Source organism: Cyprinodon tularosa, unplaced genomic scaffold (assembly GCF_016077235.1).
Source record: "Cyprinodon tularosa strain WSP-4 unplaced genomic scaffold, ASM1607723v1 ctg1, whole genome shotgun sequence".
Classification (NCBI taxonomy): domain Eukaryota; kingdom Metazoa; phylum Chordata; class Actinopteri; order Cyprinodontiformes; family Cyprinodontidae; genus Cyprinodon; species Cyprinodon tularosa.
In genome coordinates this window covers 2814829-2834181 of record NW_024037781.1, presented here as the reverse complement: position 1 = coordinate 2834181, position 19353 = coordinate 2814829, and the positions used below count along the sequence as shown (strand labels likewise).

Below are 19353 nucleotides of genomic sequence, written 5' to 3'. Positions count from 1 at the left end.
TGATTGGTTCGGCAGCTTTAATGAGGCAAATAAATGGCAAAATCTGTGAATTCCGGACATTTGTTCTCCGTTGTGTCTGTGTCATGTTCTTGTGCTAAATTAAATTTATCCCCTTATACTTTCATGTCCAACTCTGACTTCCCCCTATGGCGGTTAGGAAAAACCGCACCTTCTTATAAGCCGCATGGTTCCAAGCGGGGGGAAAAGTAGTGGCTTATAGTCCAAAAAATACAGTACATAATGAATATGATAACTATACATCATGACAGAAGAACTGTCCTAATTAGATTAACTACTTGGGAAAACATTAATTTTGACATGTAATAGGTATTATTAGGGTTTAACAGACTCTTACATCATCAATTAAAATGATCCCAACAATATCCATGCTATTGTTTTGCTTAATATTTGGTGCTCTGTTTTTGTCCACTTGGACACATTTAGTACGTGTTTTCATTTTCCCAAAAAAATGTTCTGACAAGGTGGATTTTAGATATAATCTCCTTAAATGTTTGAAAGTCTAAATCCCGTTTGCTTTCACTTGTCCACTACAGCCCCTATTCCACTCCCAGTCCCTGTGGAGGGATGGGAACCACTAGCAGCCAAAAAAGCTATGGAAAGGTCTTCCCAGTCTAGAGTAAAACAGTCGGACTTCCTGTGCAAGACTCGGAACACAGTGGCCTTAAATTCATGTAGGAACAGCACGCACGACCACAGTTTCTGGGGTTCATTGTCATGTAAACATATTTCACTTAGGAAATATATTTTCATTTTGTTGAGGCGCATGTCCAAGAAACACTAACTCTCTGGAAAAACAAAACAAAACTACTACTTGAGGGAAAATAAAAATCCCTCATGGTTTAAAGGGGGAAAAAAATGAAGACTTCAGTAAAATTCCAAAATATGTCAAAAAGGAGTCATATTGATACTAATTTTTCTTAATTAAACCCTGCATCAATCAACCCCCTCAAACCAAAATAAACTAAGGGAAGCAAAGTAGCATCCCAATATGATAAAAACAATGTAGAAACTTAAAGCCCTGGATGTCTTGAACACTTGAATGTTGCAAAAAACGGCAAAACCTTCAACTTTTTTATTTACTTTCCTTTTTTTAGTACTAAATAAGTACTAATTATAATGTTAAGCTCTTTAAATGGAACATAGCCGAGACTTTATGCAAAGGACCACTTCATGCATTTAATCGGACTAATAAAACCAGAGGATAATCCTTTTTTTTTTCTTCAAGGATTTGAAGATTTTTTTTTTTTTCTGCAAGTCATATAAACTGGACCCTTGGTTGTTGTTCTTGTAGGTCTGTTTCAAATAGTACAAATACATTTAGACACTTTTAGAATGTTTCGCAGCCTTGTATTTTCCCAAAGGAGAACATGTTTACTGATTCTGACTTACTCTGACCTAAACTTTGGCCGTTTGCAGCCATTTCCTTTTCGGTTAATGGAAGCTAAATGTCAGAAGCCCAGTGGTTTAGTTTTCAGATCTGGGAATAAGTGCTTCTATTCACTTAATATCTGATGTCAGAGTCGCTACAAGGCTTCTTAGTAATCTTCCAACAGTGCATTTTCTCTTCCAGCTATTAAAAGCTGCAAATAGACCTCATTTAAATGAGGTTCTACCTGTCCCTTATTTTTGGCTGTTTTCACCGAATGAGGTGGAAAGAAACTGCTGAAGATATTTTAACTTGATGTTTACTCAACCTGCAGCTTTATTTTCTGTAACTCATGCTCCACCCTCACCTCCTGACCCTCCTTCGTGTGCTGGTCGTTGGCATGGTCTGCCACGGTGGACAGGAACTCAAGCAGGCGATGCAGAGTGTCGCTGTTGCATGCTGGGAGCAGGTAAATGAGCAGCTGAGTGACGCTGTGCTGCTCATCCAGCTCCAACACTGCAGCAAAAATCCAGATTGAAAAAAGTTAGAAGGAAAACAAAAGAGAAGTGACATGAAATTTAGCATCCTGATTAAGTTTCTGCAACTCCAAAATCAATATTTTAATATGTTTTGGTTTTGAACCCTTATCCAGTTGACATGTTAGTGTTTGGATAACTGTTGTGCTGCAATGTGGGAAATGATTGGAGGACATTTTCCTGCAGGATATTTTGGTAGAAAGTCAAATATGCATTTTTAAAAATTACAGGTTGGGAATGTATCTAAGTTGTGCAACAATAAAGCAGCCTGAGCCCCTCATAATAATACCAGTCCTTACAGTGGATCAGATGTTACTTTCAAAAGGATGGGTTTGTTTAATTACAGGTGTAATGAGGAAACACACCTTGTGAAAAGTACAACTTCTCTTTAGTTAAGAATAATTTCCATAGTTTGTTGATTATCATAATGTGTTGCAGAAAATGGGAAACAGTGCTTTTTGGTCAGCCGTGGTTTGAGTTTTTTAACCAATTTTATCAAATCCCTTTCAAATGTGTCACCTTTACAAATCTTCCTGTTTGCATCCTTTTGTTAATTCCGAAAAATAAAGGTCAGGTAATCAGTTCTGGGTTTGGTTTTTTCCCACCTAAGTAAAACCTGCTTTTATATATACTTCCAAAAAAATCTATGTAGGATAAAGTTTTTAATTTTGAGAAACAAAATAAAAAACAGAGTGATCTAAAAATCTGGAAATAATTCCATAAAATACGTGTATTTACCCTTAATTTGAGTGGGTAATTAGGACAATAAGTATTTTTACCCTTGAAATAAAATATTAGATATGCATTTAAGATAAGATGTAGATGCATTTAATTTCTTCTTATTTTAAATGTAAATTTTCTAATTTATCTGCTTAATTCAAGAAAAAAAAATCACTTATTTTGAGGAAAATCAGCCTACTGCTATTGTATTTTTTGCAGTCCACTTTTTTTAGAGCAATGTGGTAACCAGAAAGTAGCAAATAGTTGAGGCTCACATGTGGTGTTGATGAAGGCTGTGTAGAGCTCCCTGGTTAGAAGAGGGTCAGGCATGTCCCTGAGGAACTCCTTTAGCAGAGCTGCCACATCATGTACGCTGTGCTCCTCATCCAGCTGCACATCGATACCCCGATCAAACTCCTCCCGCAGCTAAGGGCCGAGCAAAAGCCAGGCGAAGGAGAGGAAAACGGAGATTCAGAAACATCCTCTGCGCTAAACAATGGACATTATATTCTTTGAAGGGACACACCCATACACATTCCTGACCTTTTGACCCACTAAAAGACTCCATCCAGACTACTTCTACCCGTATGAGTTATAATCTTGACCATGTAGCCTTTTGGATGACATCCAGACATGCATAAAGCTGATTCCAGTTCTTATTTTTTTAAGATGAGAAGATGATTTAAAACATATCCCATCCAACAAGTGAAATCATTCAGATTTGAGAAATGTGAGTTAATGTGATATAAAGAGTACGATTTATAGACAAAAAAAGGCTGTTGATCTTAGGTCAGCATTTCTAAACAAAACATATCAGCATGACTAAATGGTTTGATTGTCCCACCAAAACGTCAACCCTCCCTAAACACCCGTCCATCCATTACCTCCCAGCCATTACTGCAGATAACAACAATGCGGCTACAGTTTGCATGATGATAATATCTACACTTATGCTTTAAAAAAAATGTAAGAAATGCTAATTTATGGACGGTTTGGCCTGTTTTGTTTTGACTCTGCAAGTTGTAAACCATAAAGAAGAAATTGTTTTAATCTAGGGATCCAAGATAAGCCCCGAAACTCCTTCCAAAAATGTCTACCAGAAAGATCTGCAATTTTTCAGGTGAACTGTGAATGCATTGTAAAACATCCAACTTCACATTGAGTCCAATAAGTCCATTACTAGGTGCTTTTATAACATCTTTAGGTGTGATGTGGATTTATACGGGGGCCAATTTGGATCAAGAAGCTGTGGAACAACCTCTTGCTGCAAGCAGCAACAAGTCATTTGGGGTACGTCACTATCAGCTTTTCACCACTAAACTTTTTTGCCAAATTTTTTTTTCTTTCTCTTCCAAAAATAGCTGAAGTTCAAATTCACCCATGGTTAAACAGGTTTTCAAGTCCTGTCCTAACTGGATAAAGTTCAGGACTTTGAGTAAGCCTATCTTATCACTAACATGCCTGGATCTAAATCACCATTGTAACCTTGGCTGTGTTTTTAGGGTTGTAGTACTTTTTGGAGGTGAATATTTGCCTGTTATCTTCTAGGATGCTTTTTATTAAGCATGACCCAAAGTATGATGCTTTCTCCATGGATTGAGGATAAAATACTGTTAGTTTTCCATCACAGTTTTGGTTGTAGGCCAGGAAGTTCTCCTTTAGTTGCCTCTGATCAACCTTTGTTTCTTTATACAGGCTTTTGATAAACTGTCTCACAACTTTTAACAACACTGGCTTTCTTCATCCCACTTTAAAAATTCAAGGCAGGCTGCGGTTGTAGTTAAAGGAGTTAAATACTTCTGAAGGGCATCACAGATCATGGAAGGTATAAGATATAAGTTATTTCCAAGGGTGAATTATGTTGCTACTCCAGTTGTGCACTTTCCTTTATTTTCAAAGCAGCAGGAAGTTATGATCTGGGAATATAACCTTTTGTCATCACCTCAATACACATTAAACGCTAATCATCATTTAATCTTTAAAAAAAAACTGGGCTGGAATGGATGTGTGGGATTTCTTTTCATCCAACAGAATAGGATTATTCCCTCTTCTATCCAAGAATAATGACGTTAAGTAAGTGTGGGATCAAAATATTTTCCAAGTTCGTCTTCTTCCAACAGTCCAGGTGGTTAGGTGTGAATGTTCCAGTATTATGTAGCACCATATCACAAGGCAAAAAATAACATATCTGCTCTAAAACCAGAGAATCAAAAAACTTAATAAGTGAGACACCTTCTGTTGATAATCTGCATGCTAATATGATTTGCTCAAGTCATGAAGAATTTCCACTAATTGGATGGAAAAAGAAAAGAATTAGGAGTACTCACTTGTCTTACTCTCTTCTTAGAGCTTCCCACTCTGAAGATCCCCACAGTCTGCAAACCTAAAAATAAAAAAAGAGAGGAAAAAACAACAATTAGCTCAGTTTAAACATGAATTGTGCACTGTATGTAAAGATTGCTGAAGTTGGGACTCTGCCCACCGTATTTCTCGATGTGCTGACAGCAGCTGTCCACCACCCGGGGAACCTGACGATAGATGGGATTCAGGCTTAGACGTTTGTCCCTGTGCTTTTCCTTCTTACTCGGCGTTTCAGCTGGCAGGGAGAGCTGCAACGCCTCTAGAAGGCGGGACTGGTTGTCGTCTAGGTCTGTGATGGAATCCACGGACATGCCACCCTGGTGGGTAATCATGCATTTGATTCAATCTAAGTTCAGTAAATTTAACATACAAAAACAAGGGGATCTAGGTTTGGGATTCTGGGATAGAAAGGCAGATTCTTAAAGGTCTCTCTTACCCTCCTGCGAACACGTGGTGCAGACTCGGGGGTGTTGGGTGACGTTGACTCATTGGCCGTCTCTGACGTGGAGCTGAGTGAGGAGTTACTGCTGGACAATTCTTTGTTCGATGGCCGCTTGGTGGCAAACTATAAAGAAACATCCATCAAAGCTCAAATCACAGTAGGGTAATTTGCCCCAAAATATCTTGAAGCCTTCTTAAGTCCTTTTAAGCGCAGATTCAGTGGACTTCAGTGGCTCTTTTAACAAGTTAACCCTGGCATAACACTAACATATTACAAAAAAAATAATAAAAAATCATAGAAGTAATCTCAACAAGGATGTGTTGTGATGCGTTGGGGCTCATTCAGACCTAGAACCCTGCTATAAATGATGAATATGGGCGTTCTGACAGAAAATCAAAAGCTTTCACTCATTAAAATGCATTTTAACTAAAATGTAGGTGATTACACACCTGCAAAATTGATGACACAAGGTCAGAGGAGTCTTTGTGCTCCTCCCGCTGTGGGGGGTCCAGGCGGTAAGCATCCTGTCGCTGTCTGTGTGTTCTGTCGTTAGCGATGACCTGGGAAAGGGGTATGCTAAAGGCCTGGGGTACGCACTCTTATGTGATAGAGACATAGAGAGGAGGGGAAAGAAGGCAGGCTCTTTGAAATGCAAATTAGAAAAAGACTCAAGCATAAAACTACCAAAAATAGGTCTGAAGATAGAAAACACAGTCTCCTTATCCCATCTGTTTTTGCTTGGCTTTTTACACAAACGCAATAAAAGCATCAAAAAGCACGTTTACCATGTCAGTAAAAAGTCTTACGCCATGATTAAAGTGCAGCATCTGTTTTCCAAAATAATTCATCAGAGAAACCATGAAGTTGCCGCCTTATTTTAAAGCATACCAAAATAACATGGATGGCTCACTTCCAGGCAATGCAGAGTTCTCCATTTAGGTCATTTATGGTGGCTTTTTAGAGTTAAAAAAAAGTAACTCAAGAAACTTTGTTCTAATCTTCCTACTCATTAAATATTGTAGATTGGCAGACTAGACAGAAAAAATGACATAATCAGTGCTAACATCTGGATTTTGTATACAAACTTGTCGACAGCCTTAAAAATATCTTTAAAATGTTTTAATGTAAATTCTGCTTTAGTGGCATCATCATTTCTAAATAAATACTTTCATTAAATTGACCAGAATGTCAAGCAATCACCAAATAAGTTATCAATGATGTCCAGTTTCACTCTATCAGGGGTCTGCAAGCTCCACAGCCACATGTCTCTTTAAACCCTGGGTCTTAATAGTTGCTAAAAAACATTTAAAGAACAAACTAATATACTTTAATAACAAATACCAGTCTTAGAAGCTTTAGTGGTTTTTAATTATAAATATTTGAATTGAATTCTTACAACAGAATGACATTAAAAGGACAAGAACGTTTTTTAGAGCTTTTTTTCCATTAATCTGCTTGCAAACTGTTTCAATAATATATTTTTTTTAACTTAAAATAATACCCTACAGAAGAAAAGCCATGCTTCAGCTTTATGAATCGTTTTATGTCATTCCTTATCATTAAAAGCTAAAAATACAAATTAACTCTTGGTTGTTTAAGATGGCAACAGATTCCCTATAGCAGATATTTGATAAAAATAGTAGGCTGTGTTTTATTAAAAAGTTATTTCATATTTTGGGGTTATAAACTTCTTTTACTTAGCTGTATCACCTTTATTCATAACGTGCTTTAAAATAAATCAAGGTTCATGCAATACAAATGCTTCAGAGTGAGAAATAGGAGAAAATGCATTCCTAAGATTTCAAGAAACAGGAACTGAGCAACCAGTCCATATTTTAAGTCTCCAAGTTGCAAAAGTAAAGCTAAGACGCTACATGTCTTTGGTGTTTGTTTTGAGAGAGGCATTGTACCAAAAAAAAAAAAAGGCCTTTTCTGGACTTATTTCTCTACTGTAGACACATCTCTGGAGTGTGTCAAGCTTCTAACTATGGAGAAAAGCCCTTCCTGCCTTCTGCTCATTGTAATGGAGGACTTGTAAAGCTGTTAGCCTGTTTCACTTGTCATAAAATCTGCTTAATTTCATTTCTTGAAAATGCCAGTACATTTTCAAGAAAATACTTAGAAATGCATCTTTCTCTGTAATATTTCTAATGATTCTAAATTTCTAAAATAGATTGTTGTTCATTCTTTGTAAAAAAATACTCAAAGGTATAGTGGAGGATGTTTTTTTTTTTCTGGGTGGATCATCAAAATAATATGTTTACGTAAGGCCGTCCTACGTGCTCGTACCCATTTTCACTAATGTATTATCTTTCATTTTTAGAGTAAATCATCAGTATTACAACTGTTAACAATAAAATCTAATTTAAATAAAATTCTAACATTAAAACAATCAAATTTTACACTTTTTATGCCATAAGGTAGCCAAACCCATCTAAACTTAATTTAAAACTTTAGTCCTTTTAATAATAAACCAGTGGCTAAACTTAAAGGTATAGTGGAGGATGTTCTTTTTCCGGGTGGATCATCTAAATAAGCGGTCCTCCTAATTGTCAATCATTCTGGTGATATGTTTACGTAAGGCCGTCCTACTTGCTTGTCCCCACTTTCACTTAACGTTTGTGAGTCTGAAATAGTGGAAAAATTGCAAATCTTCTTTTGGAAAGTAAACTTGGATGAGCGTTGCAAACAGGAACTTTTAAACAGAGCGTGCATTAGGAGAAATGGGCTCCTGCATGCTCTTTCAAGCATTTAATACTGTAGGTGTTCCCTCTCAGAAGTGAGTACAGGGTTGCACATGTAATTTTATTTTGAATTTAATTTCACATTTACCAACAGTAATATGCAACATCTTTCATCAGGTTCAAACAGTTACGCAAGGATATTATACTCTGCTTGAAAACTGAAAATGGGTCTTCATGGGGTCTCTCAGCAAGACAATAAAGCAAAACATTTGGCTAAATCAATAGAGAAATTTTCACACACAGAATAATCCTTCCCATGCTCCAAACATCTGAAAGTGTTCATGAAGAGTAAACGCTATCCTTCTGACAAAAATCCGGTTTCCCAAAGTTTTGCCAGCAGTCATAACAAAAAGCACGTAGAGCGCTATGATGCAAAATCACAAAGAATCATTCTGTGTTTTAGAAAACTTATCCAGCTGCACTGCTCCATGAGTAAGAGAAAAACAAGGAGAGGGAACACAAAATGCATTCCACAACCACAAATGCAGAGCTGTGGTTTCCGAACAACATGACAGCTTACATTGTGACACAGTGGGTTTGCTCTGCAGCCTCACCGCATTAAAAGGCCTTACATAATCACATATACACATAGAAATGCATTTAAAGTCGATGTGACTCTGATTATTGGATTTCACAGATGAGTCCACAGCCAAACCACATTTCACATGCTGCCAGATATATCAAAATAGCCCCGGGGTAAGTGGTGCACAGTTGGAATTGTGTATTGTAATGTATTAAGATGGGATTGGATTAACTTGTAAATCCACAAAAGCTGTTAAAATGTTCAAAAGAAGGTTTGGTCAAATATCTTTTTCTAATAACTTATTGAGATAAGGAATTAGACTCCCTTAATGTTCTATGTAGAGTAAATGAGCCATATTTGTGTCTGGAGACCTGTTTTCTGCAACAGAATTTATATTTTCTATTTGTCCATAGATGAGACTAAACTCTTCTTACTGAAAATTAAGGTTGATATTTTAGACCATATATTTAGAAAATTAAACAGTTTTACATGTAGATATGTCTGAGCTCTTTATGCAATGGAGTAAGAGAAGACAAATATGCCAGGCTTATAATAACAGTTTCAAACTGACATACTTCTTGAAGGCACAAATGAATCTCCTGACTTTGTTATTCTCCTCAACGTGAGCTCATGTGAAACCGAACTATTTGCACAGCTGGAATGGAGAAGCCTTGGCGTCATTTGGATTTACACCAATAGCTGCGTTCCAGAAATGTTACTTTAAATTTTAAACAAATTCCATTTGTGCACTTAGTGGGTATACAAAACCTGCACGCTTTTGTTAAACTAGCAGGCTTTTCTGAGGATTAAAACAAAAAAAGGTCCATGAAAAATTTACTTTGTAGTTTTTCTACCTTTAATATGCCCAGAAACCTATACAACTAAACTGAAAACCTAATTGAAAACTTTTAAGGGGGGAAACGAATAAATGTAGTCTTATAAAAGCACACACCTTTGAATTAAACTTAAAACCACTTTTGTTAGTAAAGCACTACCTGTTTATGGATTGGTACCTATCGTCACGATGCTTTGCGTGACCCAAAGCCATATAGCGATAATATTCTAAGAGGCACAGCCGTGTTCAGATCAACCCATACATTTTCAAGGTTCAGGTTTTGGCAGGACATTTCTTTCATTCCTTCTCTTTAGTTGATTAGGATGGATGCTTCTGGTGTTTGTGCTGAAAGATTAATTCCTTCCTCACCTTCTTAGCTAAAGGGTAGAGGTGTTATGCCAGCTTTCAATGCTATTTAGACCTGTCTATAAGTCTCTGTATCTAAAATGGAAGTTCCAGGCTAAGAAAAAAGGCCTCCCCATGCTCCACCGTCTCTATAGTGTGCTTTTCAAGGATGTTTAGAGTTGTACAGTATTTGTACTAGGGCTGCAGCTAATGTTATTAATCTGTCAATTATTTTTTTGGATTAATTATCGGATAGCAGAAGGTTTTTTTTTCTGAAGATTTTTTAAGAAATTAAACCAGGTGCTCTAGATAGAGCATATTGACAGACTAAAATGTTTTTCTTTCATATTAAATGCAAAATGGTTATATAATTTTTTACAATCTTGGTATGATTACTGTTCTAAGTGGATTACTCTGTGAGCTAAAGGAATGTTTTATAGTCTTTGCACTCCAATTAACGATTTATTGATTACTAGATTAATTGACGATTATTTCAATCATTGATTGATCACTATTCATTCGGTTAATTGTTTCAACTCTATTTTGTACTAAACATCGATATAACACACTTCTTCCACATTGTCTTGTGTTTGAAAGTTTTAGCATTTTTTTTCTATATAGGAAAATTTCCATATGACACCCCTACTGCACAGCCCTGATGCATAAGGAATTTGTGGTTACATGTAATTAACAAACAAAAACTCCAGTGGCTCCTTCAATTTCTTCTTGGTAGCCCTTCTGACTACTTCCCTTCTTGTGTTTTCATTAATTGCAAAAAAAGAAAAAAAATCCTATGTTTGCCATTATTTCTAATACATTGCATCTTCTTATTTTGACAGGTACCTTTAAAAATGACGTCCTTTTGACAATCCATTCTGACTTTTAATTTTTGGCCAGCCAAAAACAACTATAAGAATATGTGCATCTTTCCCTTTGAAGGAAAGAAACATTTTGGCACATTGTATAAATTGAAGTCAAGTTATGTGTGCAGCCTTTCAGATTAAGCTGCTGTTCAGTATATCACAGCATCTCTTTCACAGAATCGGTTCACTTTAAACTTTAAGCTGGAGAACAGGTGCTATTTTTACAACCTCATTATCCGCCTGCATAATGCATGGAGTCCGCAAAATGGCAACTTTAAAAATGCTGATAACAGAGCAGGATGGGACCGATTTTTAAGTTTAAGATTATTTGCAATGTTCATGGGACTTCGGCTTACCTTTGTCTTTACTCTTTTCTTTGGCTAGAGAGTCCAGCTTTCTTCTTAATGACTTTTTCCTCTTCTGTCCATCTGCCACAGAGGAGGAAAAAACAAAAGAGTTAACAAATCATGTGAAACAAACAGTTCCCATATCTGCAGTTTCTTATCTGGCTCTTATTTAATAAAATTATTCCAGGAATGCAGACATAAATTAACCAGAGGGGGAAACCGATTCAATAAACAGTCAGGTTAGAAATAGTAGCAGCCACAGCAAAAAAAACAACATAATTAGTTAGATTGCTTATTCAAACTCTTAACGTCTTTCTTTTTCTTTGCTTTTACAGCACCATACATGGTAAGCTTCAAATTACTCGGTCAACATTCCTCTTTTGATCCTTCTTAATGTTGTTGACTCGTTTCAAAAATGCAAATGATTGAATGAAAAAAACATCAACAACTGCATGAATCAGCACAAAAAGAGTTAATACCAGAGCTATTCAGCCAATAGCTCAGTTTCTGCTTGCAATCCATGAGGATATTTGTGTTTGGATGGAAGGAAGCAGCTCTGTCAGCTCCCAGCATGATAAATGACTCTTGGATCTGCTGATTAACACGCAGGAAGCTCTGGAAATCGAAACGCATGCAAGTTTTAAGTCTCTTTAAGGCCTCGTCTAGGATCATGATGTAATCGTGTGGAAAAATTTTAACTCGAATTTTTGTGTTAATAGTGTCGAAAGCTAACCCCTTCATTTTTAAGGTCCCTGTTTTCAGAAATTTCCACTATTGGCTTGATAACCTCAGTTTGAACTTAAGGACTTCATGAAGTTTTGAGTGTTTCTTGTTGAAAGAGCTTTGAATATATATTTATTTCTCTTGGACTTTATATTTTTCAAAATAAAAGGACAAACCAAATGTGGTTTTATGAGATAAAGCAACGAAAAAGAGGGAAAAAAACTGCATAAGAAGTTGTAATTGAATACCTTTGAATAGCTTATGTCATAAAACTATAGCTCAGAATTTCAACATGTCATAGAACACTTTTAATCCGACTTCAGAAAATGGAAAATAATAAAGAACTGTATAGAAACTAAATGATTAAGCCTAAAAACCCAGCAAAATAAATAATTAATCGGAAAAGTAGCACAGAAGCCAATGGCAATTCTGGAAGTGTTGCAAAGATTCACAACAAAGGCAGTTAAATGGGTCTAGTGACTACTGGTCCTTCATTCCACATTTCAAGTCTTTTTGGAAAAGTGGTTTAAAGACACCCTAGAAAAAGTACTGGTCTCAATATTGAACTTTTTGGTCAGATTAAAAAAAAAATGTGATAAGCAAAAAAGAAAAGTCTTCAAATCACCCTTAAGGCGTCCCCATGGTTACAAAAACTAGTGGCAACAAGATTCTATAGGAATGCTTTTTATCAGTTCGGTCAGAAGCTACAGCTGGTTTAGATCAAAGCATCCATGTGTTTGAATGCAAGTCCATAACTAATCCCAACTGTGAATGTCACAAGGTTATAGATAAATTATTTTAATCCATTCTGACTGAGTTTTAACTCTTCCGCAAAGAGAAATGTGAATTTAGACAAAGCGATGTTATGTAGGGAAGCAGATCTAGTCACAATAAATATCCACCCCCCCTCCCACTAATCTGAATAAGTTGTGACTCGTGAACTTTAGGCTGAGGGCTACTTGAATTATTTTTTTTAAGTAACTAAAAGTACCCATACTTCAGAGCGTCTGTGACATGACACCAGTGAGGATGGGGTTGCAAACTGTGAGGAGAAACCGAAGCAGATGTTGTGATGGAGGCGAGGAAGAATGAAAGATGGGAGAAGCCAAGATAGGAAATGGTTTGGATTTTTTGACAGATGGCTCCCAAAGCCATACGAAAATCACCCAAAACCTCCACACTCTCCGTTTCTACCCCAGACCTGTTTGCAACTCAATCTGATGAACCTCAACCGACTTTCTGTCGCATCACATCTTCATCTCGTCCTTTTTTTTTGTCTGTCTTCATTCTGTCTTTCTTTAATCTGCTCTGTTCTTGAAGAAACGCCAAAAAATTCGACCCACTGATGCAAAACTAGGAATGGAAAACAAGTATTAGCTGAAATAGCCCCCACAGATGCAGACACTTGTCCATTTGAAATATATCCCTCGCCTGCACATGGCAGCAGTCGGGAGCTCTGGAATTCATAAGCAACACAGTTAAGCATGCATTAAATCATGGTAGGGAGAGGTTTAACCTTCAGCTGGAATGCAAGGCCCTAGATAATCCATTAGCCGTTCTACACTGCTGCTATGAACTAACCCCAATGCTATATAGAGTATAGTGGAGCAAATGCAGGCCTCAGTGTGCATGACGTGGATCTGTTACTGCCTTTTGCAAAAGCAAGACGTAATCTCTGGAGGAAAGGCAGGAAAAATGCTATAGTGAGGAAATCCAGAAATCTGGAAACCTAAAAAACAAACAGATAAAACATGTTTGAGGTGCATATAAATTGCTTGCACTACTTGGGAAGCCTTCAGCCGAGTCATCCAAAGAAAATTTCCTTCACCGTGTGGGGTTAGTGTAGAGCATGGAGTCAGCACAAACTTGTGATGGCACCTACCCCTCTAGCAAAGAACATATAAAGTACATTGTCTTCTATATTACAAACCTCAATTTGGATGAAAAATAAAAGGTGGTAAGCAATCTGCTGGTGTTGAAATCATTTTGACAGGATTAAAGTCTGATAATCCCTTGGGATTACCTAGAATGAGGATGGCCCCACACGGTCTGATAGAAATAATCTGAATAGACAGGTGTGTGTTTGAGTGGGTGGATTAACCTCTGAATATATATCAAGGCTTCCAACTTGGGGCTTTATCCTTCAAGATTGCAAAGAAGATATCCCAAACTGCTTGTGCATCTTTTATTTGTATGTGCAATAAATTGGTGTGTTGCAGGAGATGTACAAGGATTTCTTCATAAATATTAAGAATCACAAAATGATTTGTTTCTGCCCGTTTTGAGTTAAATGCTAAATAATATGTATAGTGCATCTTGTAGCCTATCTCAAAGCGTCAAAGAAAATAAAACATAGCATCTCTTTGCCGGCTCATTTAATATTTTATTTATATAAATGTGACGCAGACATTTCTCTCAATTTACTTTTACTGTATAAAGATTGTCTGCATTAATATGTGCTCCCTGTGTAGACTTTATTTCTTCCTTAAATTTAATCTACTATTAATATTTTCGATGGTCAAAATATGTTTTTATGTAAACAGATCATCTGCATCCTCAGCTTTGTGCCAATGCTTCATATGTAGCAATAAACACAGCAGATTTGTGTGATGTTTGTATGTGAACGAGACAAAGTACTAAAAAATATGCAAAAGGTTTTTGATTGTAAAAATAGCTTTGCACATGGTAAATATTTCGTCATTAGAACATGATCTACTTTGATCAAGGCAAAGATGCAAAAAATAGTTTGTACACACTGTGCTGAAATAAAATTACTTTGTACCTTCTTTAAAGCTCTGCATGTACAAACTCATTTGTACCTTTTTTAATACGAGCGAACCTTCTAAGGATCAGCTCCTTAGAGTTTGATAACATTCTATAGTTGGTATTGCCTCGGATTAGTACGAGTAAAACCTTAAAAATACCAAGTGATTCATCAAGAAATAATCTATAACTATATAAAAAAGAAAAGCTGTTATTTTTTTTATGTTGATTTTTTCTTTAGTTTTAGATTCATGGTGGAGCATTTAGCATGGGCGAGCCTAGTGAAAAACCAGACTCTGTCTGAATACTCTTGTGCCACATTAACGTAAATAGTTTTTTTTAGTCATTTTCCAGACAGATGTTTACCTTGTAACAGGGAAACAAAAGTAAACAGGAAAAGAGAACAAACAAGTACACTGCAAAAAATTGAAAACTAAAAATGTTTTTTTTTTTCTTAAAATAGGTGCTTTTTAATTTAGGAGACAAGGTAGACACTTTGCCAATGGAACAAGACAATTTACACAATTTAAACCAAAAAAAAAAAAAAAACTATTACAATGTATTATTTTAAGGGCATTTTATTCAATAACTTATTTTAAGAGTAAAGAAACTAATTCCATTGGTAAATCATCTTATTCACGTACTTAAATTAATATTAAATACACTAAATTTAAAACATCTGACATTGTTTTGCAGTGTACAAGCATAGCTTTAGTTTAACACAGTTTTTTTCACAGCGATAACTAAATGAAGAATCCACTTAAACTGGAAAAAGTCACATGTCACTACCAGCAGGGTCATGAGATACCATGTCTAACAGGAAGCATCAAATTCCTACATGAAGTGTGGCTTACATCTAAATGTGTCTTTTTCATAACTTCCTGAAACTCGGACCAATAACAAGTTGTCTTAGAATAGAGTCCACGCATGATCAGTGATCATAATGGAACTGTGTGTCATCTTGAATGAATTGATTGAAATAGATCTGGGTATGCAAAATTAGAAGGTGCAGTTTCCAGTTTATGATGCATTTTGCAGTTAATAAAACTAACAAAATAACAAATACATATGTTCCACACTTTTTGATTGCAGCTATAAGAGTTTTTGTTTTATAAATGAAAGCACTCTCACCCTTTGGGATTGTTATTTGACATCCCAGGTCATAGTCCTGGAGTAAGCGGGTATAGGCTACTTCCTGCAGCCTGGCTCTTTCCAGCTCTGACAGGCTCTGGATGGCGACTGGAGTCAGGCGTACACTCCGCCCTGACAGGCTGCTCCAGGTGAAATCTCCCTGAGAACGAGAAAAAAAAATGAAGCAAAATTAACAAAAGCCTGCGACCTTAAAGAAGAGACTAATGCACCTGCTGACAAAAGAAAAAAATTAAAGTCCCAGACTCTGGGGAACTTGTAATTTTCTTTTAATTCTGCCAAAATGCAATTTTGTCCCAGACAAAAGAACGTTAGCAACACCAGATTCCAGGTGGTGAAAAAAAACAAGCGTTTAGTCCTTGTAATCTTCTTTCAAAATATCATCCTTTAAATGCAAATGTTCACCATATTATGTTATTGTTCTGTTGCTATGGTTTCCATAATTGTGCAATATTATAGCATAAAGAAGAAGAAATAAAGCGGAATTAGGACAGAGGGGAGGAAAAGGCTTACTTATCTTCCCTTTTATAAACCAAAATGTGTTGGTGCTTTGAAAAGATACTGCTAACAGTGGACATTTAACATTCAATGTGTCTTGGTCATTAAATGCAATGAAAAAAGCGCAATTATCCACAATGTTAACAGGTTATATTGTATTTATTAAGTAAAACACATTTAATAAAGTGATTAATTAAAGAAAATACAATTATTCAGTTAATGCATGCTTTCTTTATTTTAAGGTGGACCTATAAGTATGCTTTGTTGTATTCTAAACATGTTGAAGGTTTTGTTTCCTTCTGCACAATTTGTTTTACATGTTTGTCAAAATTATACAGAAATGGGGAGTGGTGGCTAGTGATTAGTGCATAGGGTTTGGAATCCTGAAGCTGTGGGTTCAAAACCCAAACCCACATACTGCCTCTCTGAGCAAGACCCATTAGCTCCAATGAGGATGGATAAATGCAGAGAGCTAATTTATCCATTGTGAGATCAATCATGTTCAATTTATTTTAGTATTGTCAATTGTTACCATTAATGCTTGGAAATTTTAAATAAATAACCTGAACTTGGCCAAAGGTGTTCCTGGAAAATATTTCCGAAACTATTTAACATTTAGTATGGAGGTAAAGCCTGTGTATGGCTAAATTACATCAGATTAAAAGTTTTACAGAACAAAACAAATGGATAATAGATATATATATATATAGATGTGAAAAAACCCAAATCTCTACAGATGGAACCCACTGTATGATATAAAAGCAAACCCTCTTGCTCTGTAAACATTTCCGAGGGAGAGGAGCTGTTTAAGAGCCTTAGGGTGAAATTGGACTTAAGTAAATAGTAATGGGTTGCTGGAAACCTAAGACAGACCTGCCCAAGATGAACTGTTGAGTCACCTCAATCTCCGGTCATGCATTCTTGTGTCTGAGAAAAAAAAGGAAAGAGACGACTTTGCAAAAGTCTATCTAATGCCTTTTTCAGACAGATGGCTTAGCAGTTTCATCTAAATGTGTCTGTGTTTATATAATTTAGTAATTTTGCAGACAGACCATATCTTTTTATCTCCTTATGACAGAATTAATTTCAGATCTACAAACCCTAGAAATATGTCGGCAAATGTAAGAACAGTAAACAAGGCATGTTGCAGCCTTTCATGAAGCATTTCATCCATCACAGCTGTTCTGTGTTGCTGCGAGTGCATGCTTGTGTAGGCCATTTCTTATCACTGACTAAGGAAAGCCTTTTGCCTCCTGTGTGACCTCGCTCATAGCTTTCTGCTGCACAGAGATGCACATGCTCTTGCATGACCACAAGTCTGCAGCAAAAGAAAAGACAACAGGTCGGAAAAAGAAAAAGAGTTTGATAAGAAGGGCGGTCGACGATCAAGTTGGTTCTGCCCGGCAGGATGTTTGAAGGGGGTGGATGAGCTCTAGTGAAACGTCGGGAATGCTGGCGGGGAGTGATGTTGTAGATTAAACGCAAGCTTGACTGCTGGGCCCTTGCAAAAATAAACCTGCTTGACCTGTAAGAGCGTCCAAAGAAAGATATTACAAACTTGACCAAAAGCAAATATTTTATGTCATTTGTCATCAATTAAGAATAAACAGCTTATGCACCATAGCACATTGCTTGTATTACAGATGACAGACACCTATATCTTGATTTTTGACTTTTAAATGATTGGAAATCAATGCTACTGTCAAAGATGGTTCTTTACAGAGGATACAAATGCTGCACATAATGCAAGGGGTGTTGTCCTCATGGTTACATAACAGAAAACAAAAAGACTAAGCTGATTAGGAGCTCTGTTACTTTACTCTTGTTGTAATGACAGCCAGCTACTATTATGTCCATATTAAACAGAGCATGCGGTAATTAGTTTCTAGCTGTATCAATAGAACTAATGAGCAGTACAAAACACACATGCATGACAATATCATGGCCAATTTCCTAAAATTAAACTGAGAACCATTAAGGTTAATGAGATCATATATTACAGGCCCACAAATTCCATTCAAAGACTGTACATCACACAATTGTCAGGGTAGGGAGCAATAATAGCCCTGAAGGCATTTATTATGTAGATTTCGGCATATGATGTGAAAAATGTTTAGATATTTTGTGATACAATAAATCTGGCTAAAATATAGATCCTGCAGTTACAATAGGCAAAGGTGTGTTTTTGATTTCAAGCTTATAATCATTTAAAAACTATTCAAGTGTAATGGGCTATATTCCGAACTCCACTACTACCTGAAATTCAGTCAACTCATTTGTTTCCTGATTTTCATTACTGGGCAAACTGTTTAATCCAGGTGTGTCTTGTCATTCTGATTACTGAGATTGCACACACCTGGATTAATCTGTTTGTTCAGTAATGAAAGAGCAGAATTAAAGGAGCTGGCTAGGACTCAAGAAGTAGTGCATTGGGGCATATAGCCTACTAAGATACTTATGAGGTCAAAAAATGATGTCATCCTTTTCCAATTTTTTGTTTATAGAGTGGCACAAAAAGAAATCACAAAAATCTAATATAAGTAGTTCCAGGCCATTTCTAATTATGTAACTACACAATGTAATTTTGTCCAACCCTACTTGGTTAACAACACAAGTTGCACCTTTCTAATTGAATATACTATCTATTTTTTGTCAGTTAATCTTCATGAAATAAACACATTCAAAAGCCAGCAAAGTTTTTTTTCAAAAGAACTGCACAGAACTGCAGCAGTCTTCTGCTTGTTCTCGTATGCGACAAGGATTTATTTTTTTTTTCTTGGGGAGTTGTCATTGGTGTCTGAGTTGATGCTGGTCGCTTCTGAGTATTCACAAAATTCATCTAGCTTTGATTGTTTGCTTTGTTGGAGCCATTTATCATGGACGCAGTTGACGTCACAACCGTTGAAATAGCGTGGGAACTTCCAACCCGAAGGGCATTTAGGGAAAGTGTTATTATATATGCATCAGCGCTGAACTACTAAGGTCTCAGTCTGCTCATCAATGATGTTTTAATGGTAAAAGGTCATATAAAAGACTATTTTCAAGATAATTTTGAGTAAAAACTTTTGAAAAGTCTTTTTTAAGAGCAAGCATTTGCATTTTAATTTAACTCTGCAA

General features: G+C 36.3%; 1 protein-coding gene across 2 annotated transcripts in view; it reads right to left on the bottom strand.

Moving 5' to 3' along the window:
- LOC119784352 (rho GTPase-activating protein 6) overlaps nucleotides 1–19353 on the bottom strand; it is a 99568-nt gene that overhangs the window by 5346 nt on the left and 74869 nt on the right. For both annotated transcript variants that reach the window (XM_038286391.1, XM_038286469.1), the window contains exons 2-9: nucleotides 15721–15880; nucleotides 11113–11184; nucleotides 5896–6044; nucleotides 5441–5569; nucleotides 5126–5321; nucleotides 4971–5026; nucleotides 2919–3069; nucleotides 1755–1903 (exon numbers count right to left, since the gene is read on the bottom strand). In XM_038286391.1, coding sequence (XP_038142319.1) covers nucleotides 1755–1903; nucleotides 2919–3069; nucleotides 4971–5026; nucleotides 5126–5321; nucleotides 5441–5569; nucleotides 5896–6044; nucleotides 11113–11184; nucleotides 15721–15880 — 1062 coding nt within the window. The remainder of the gene's footprint in view (nucleotides 1–1754; nucleotides 1904–2918; nucleotides 3070–4970; nucleotides 5027–5125; nucleotides 5322–5440; nucleotides 5570–5895; nucleotides 6045–11112; nucleotides 11185–15720; nucleotides 15881–19353) is intronic.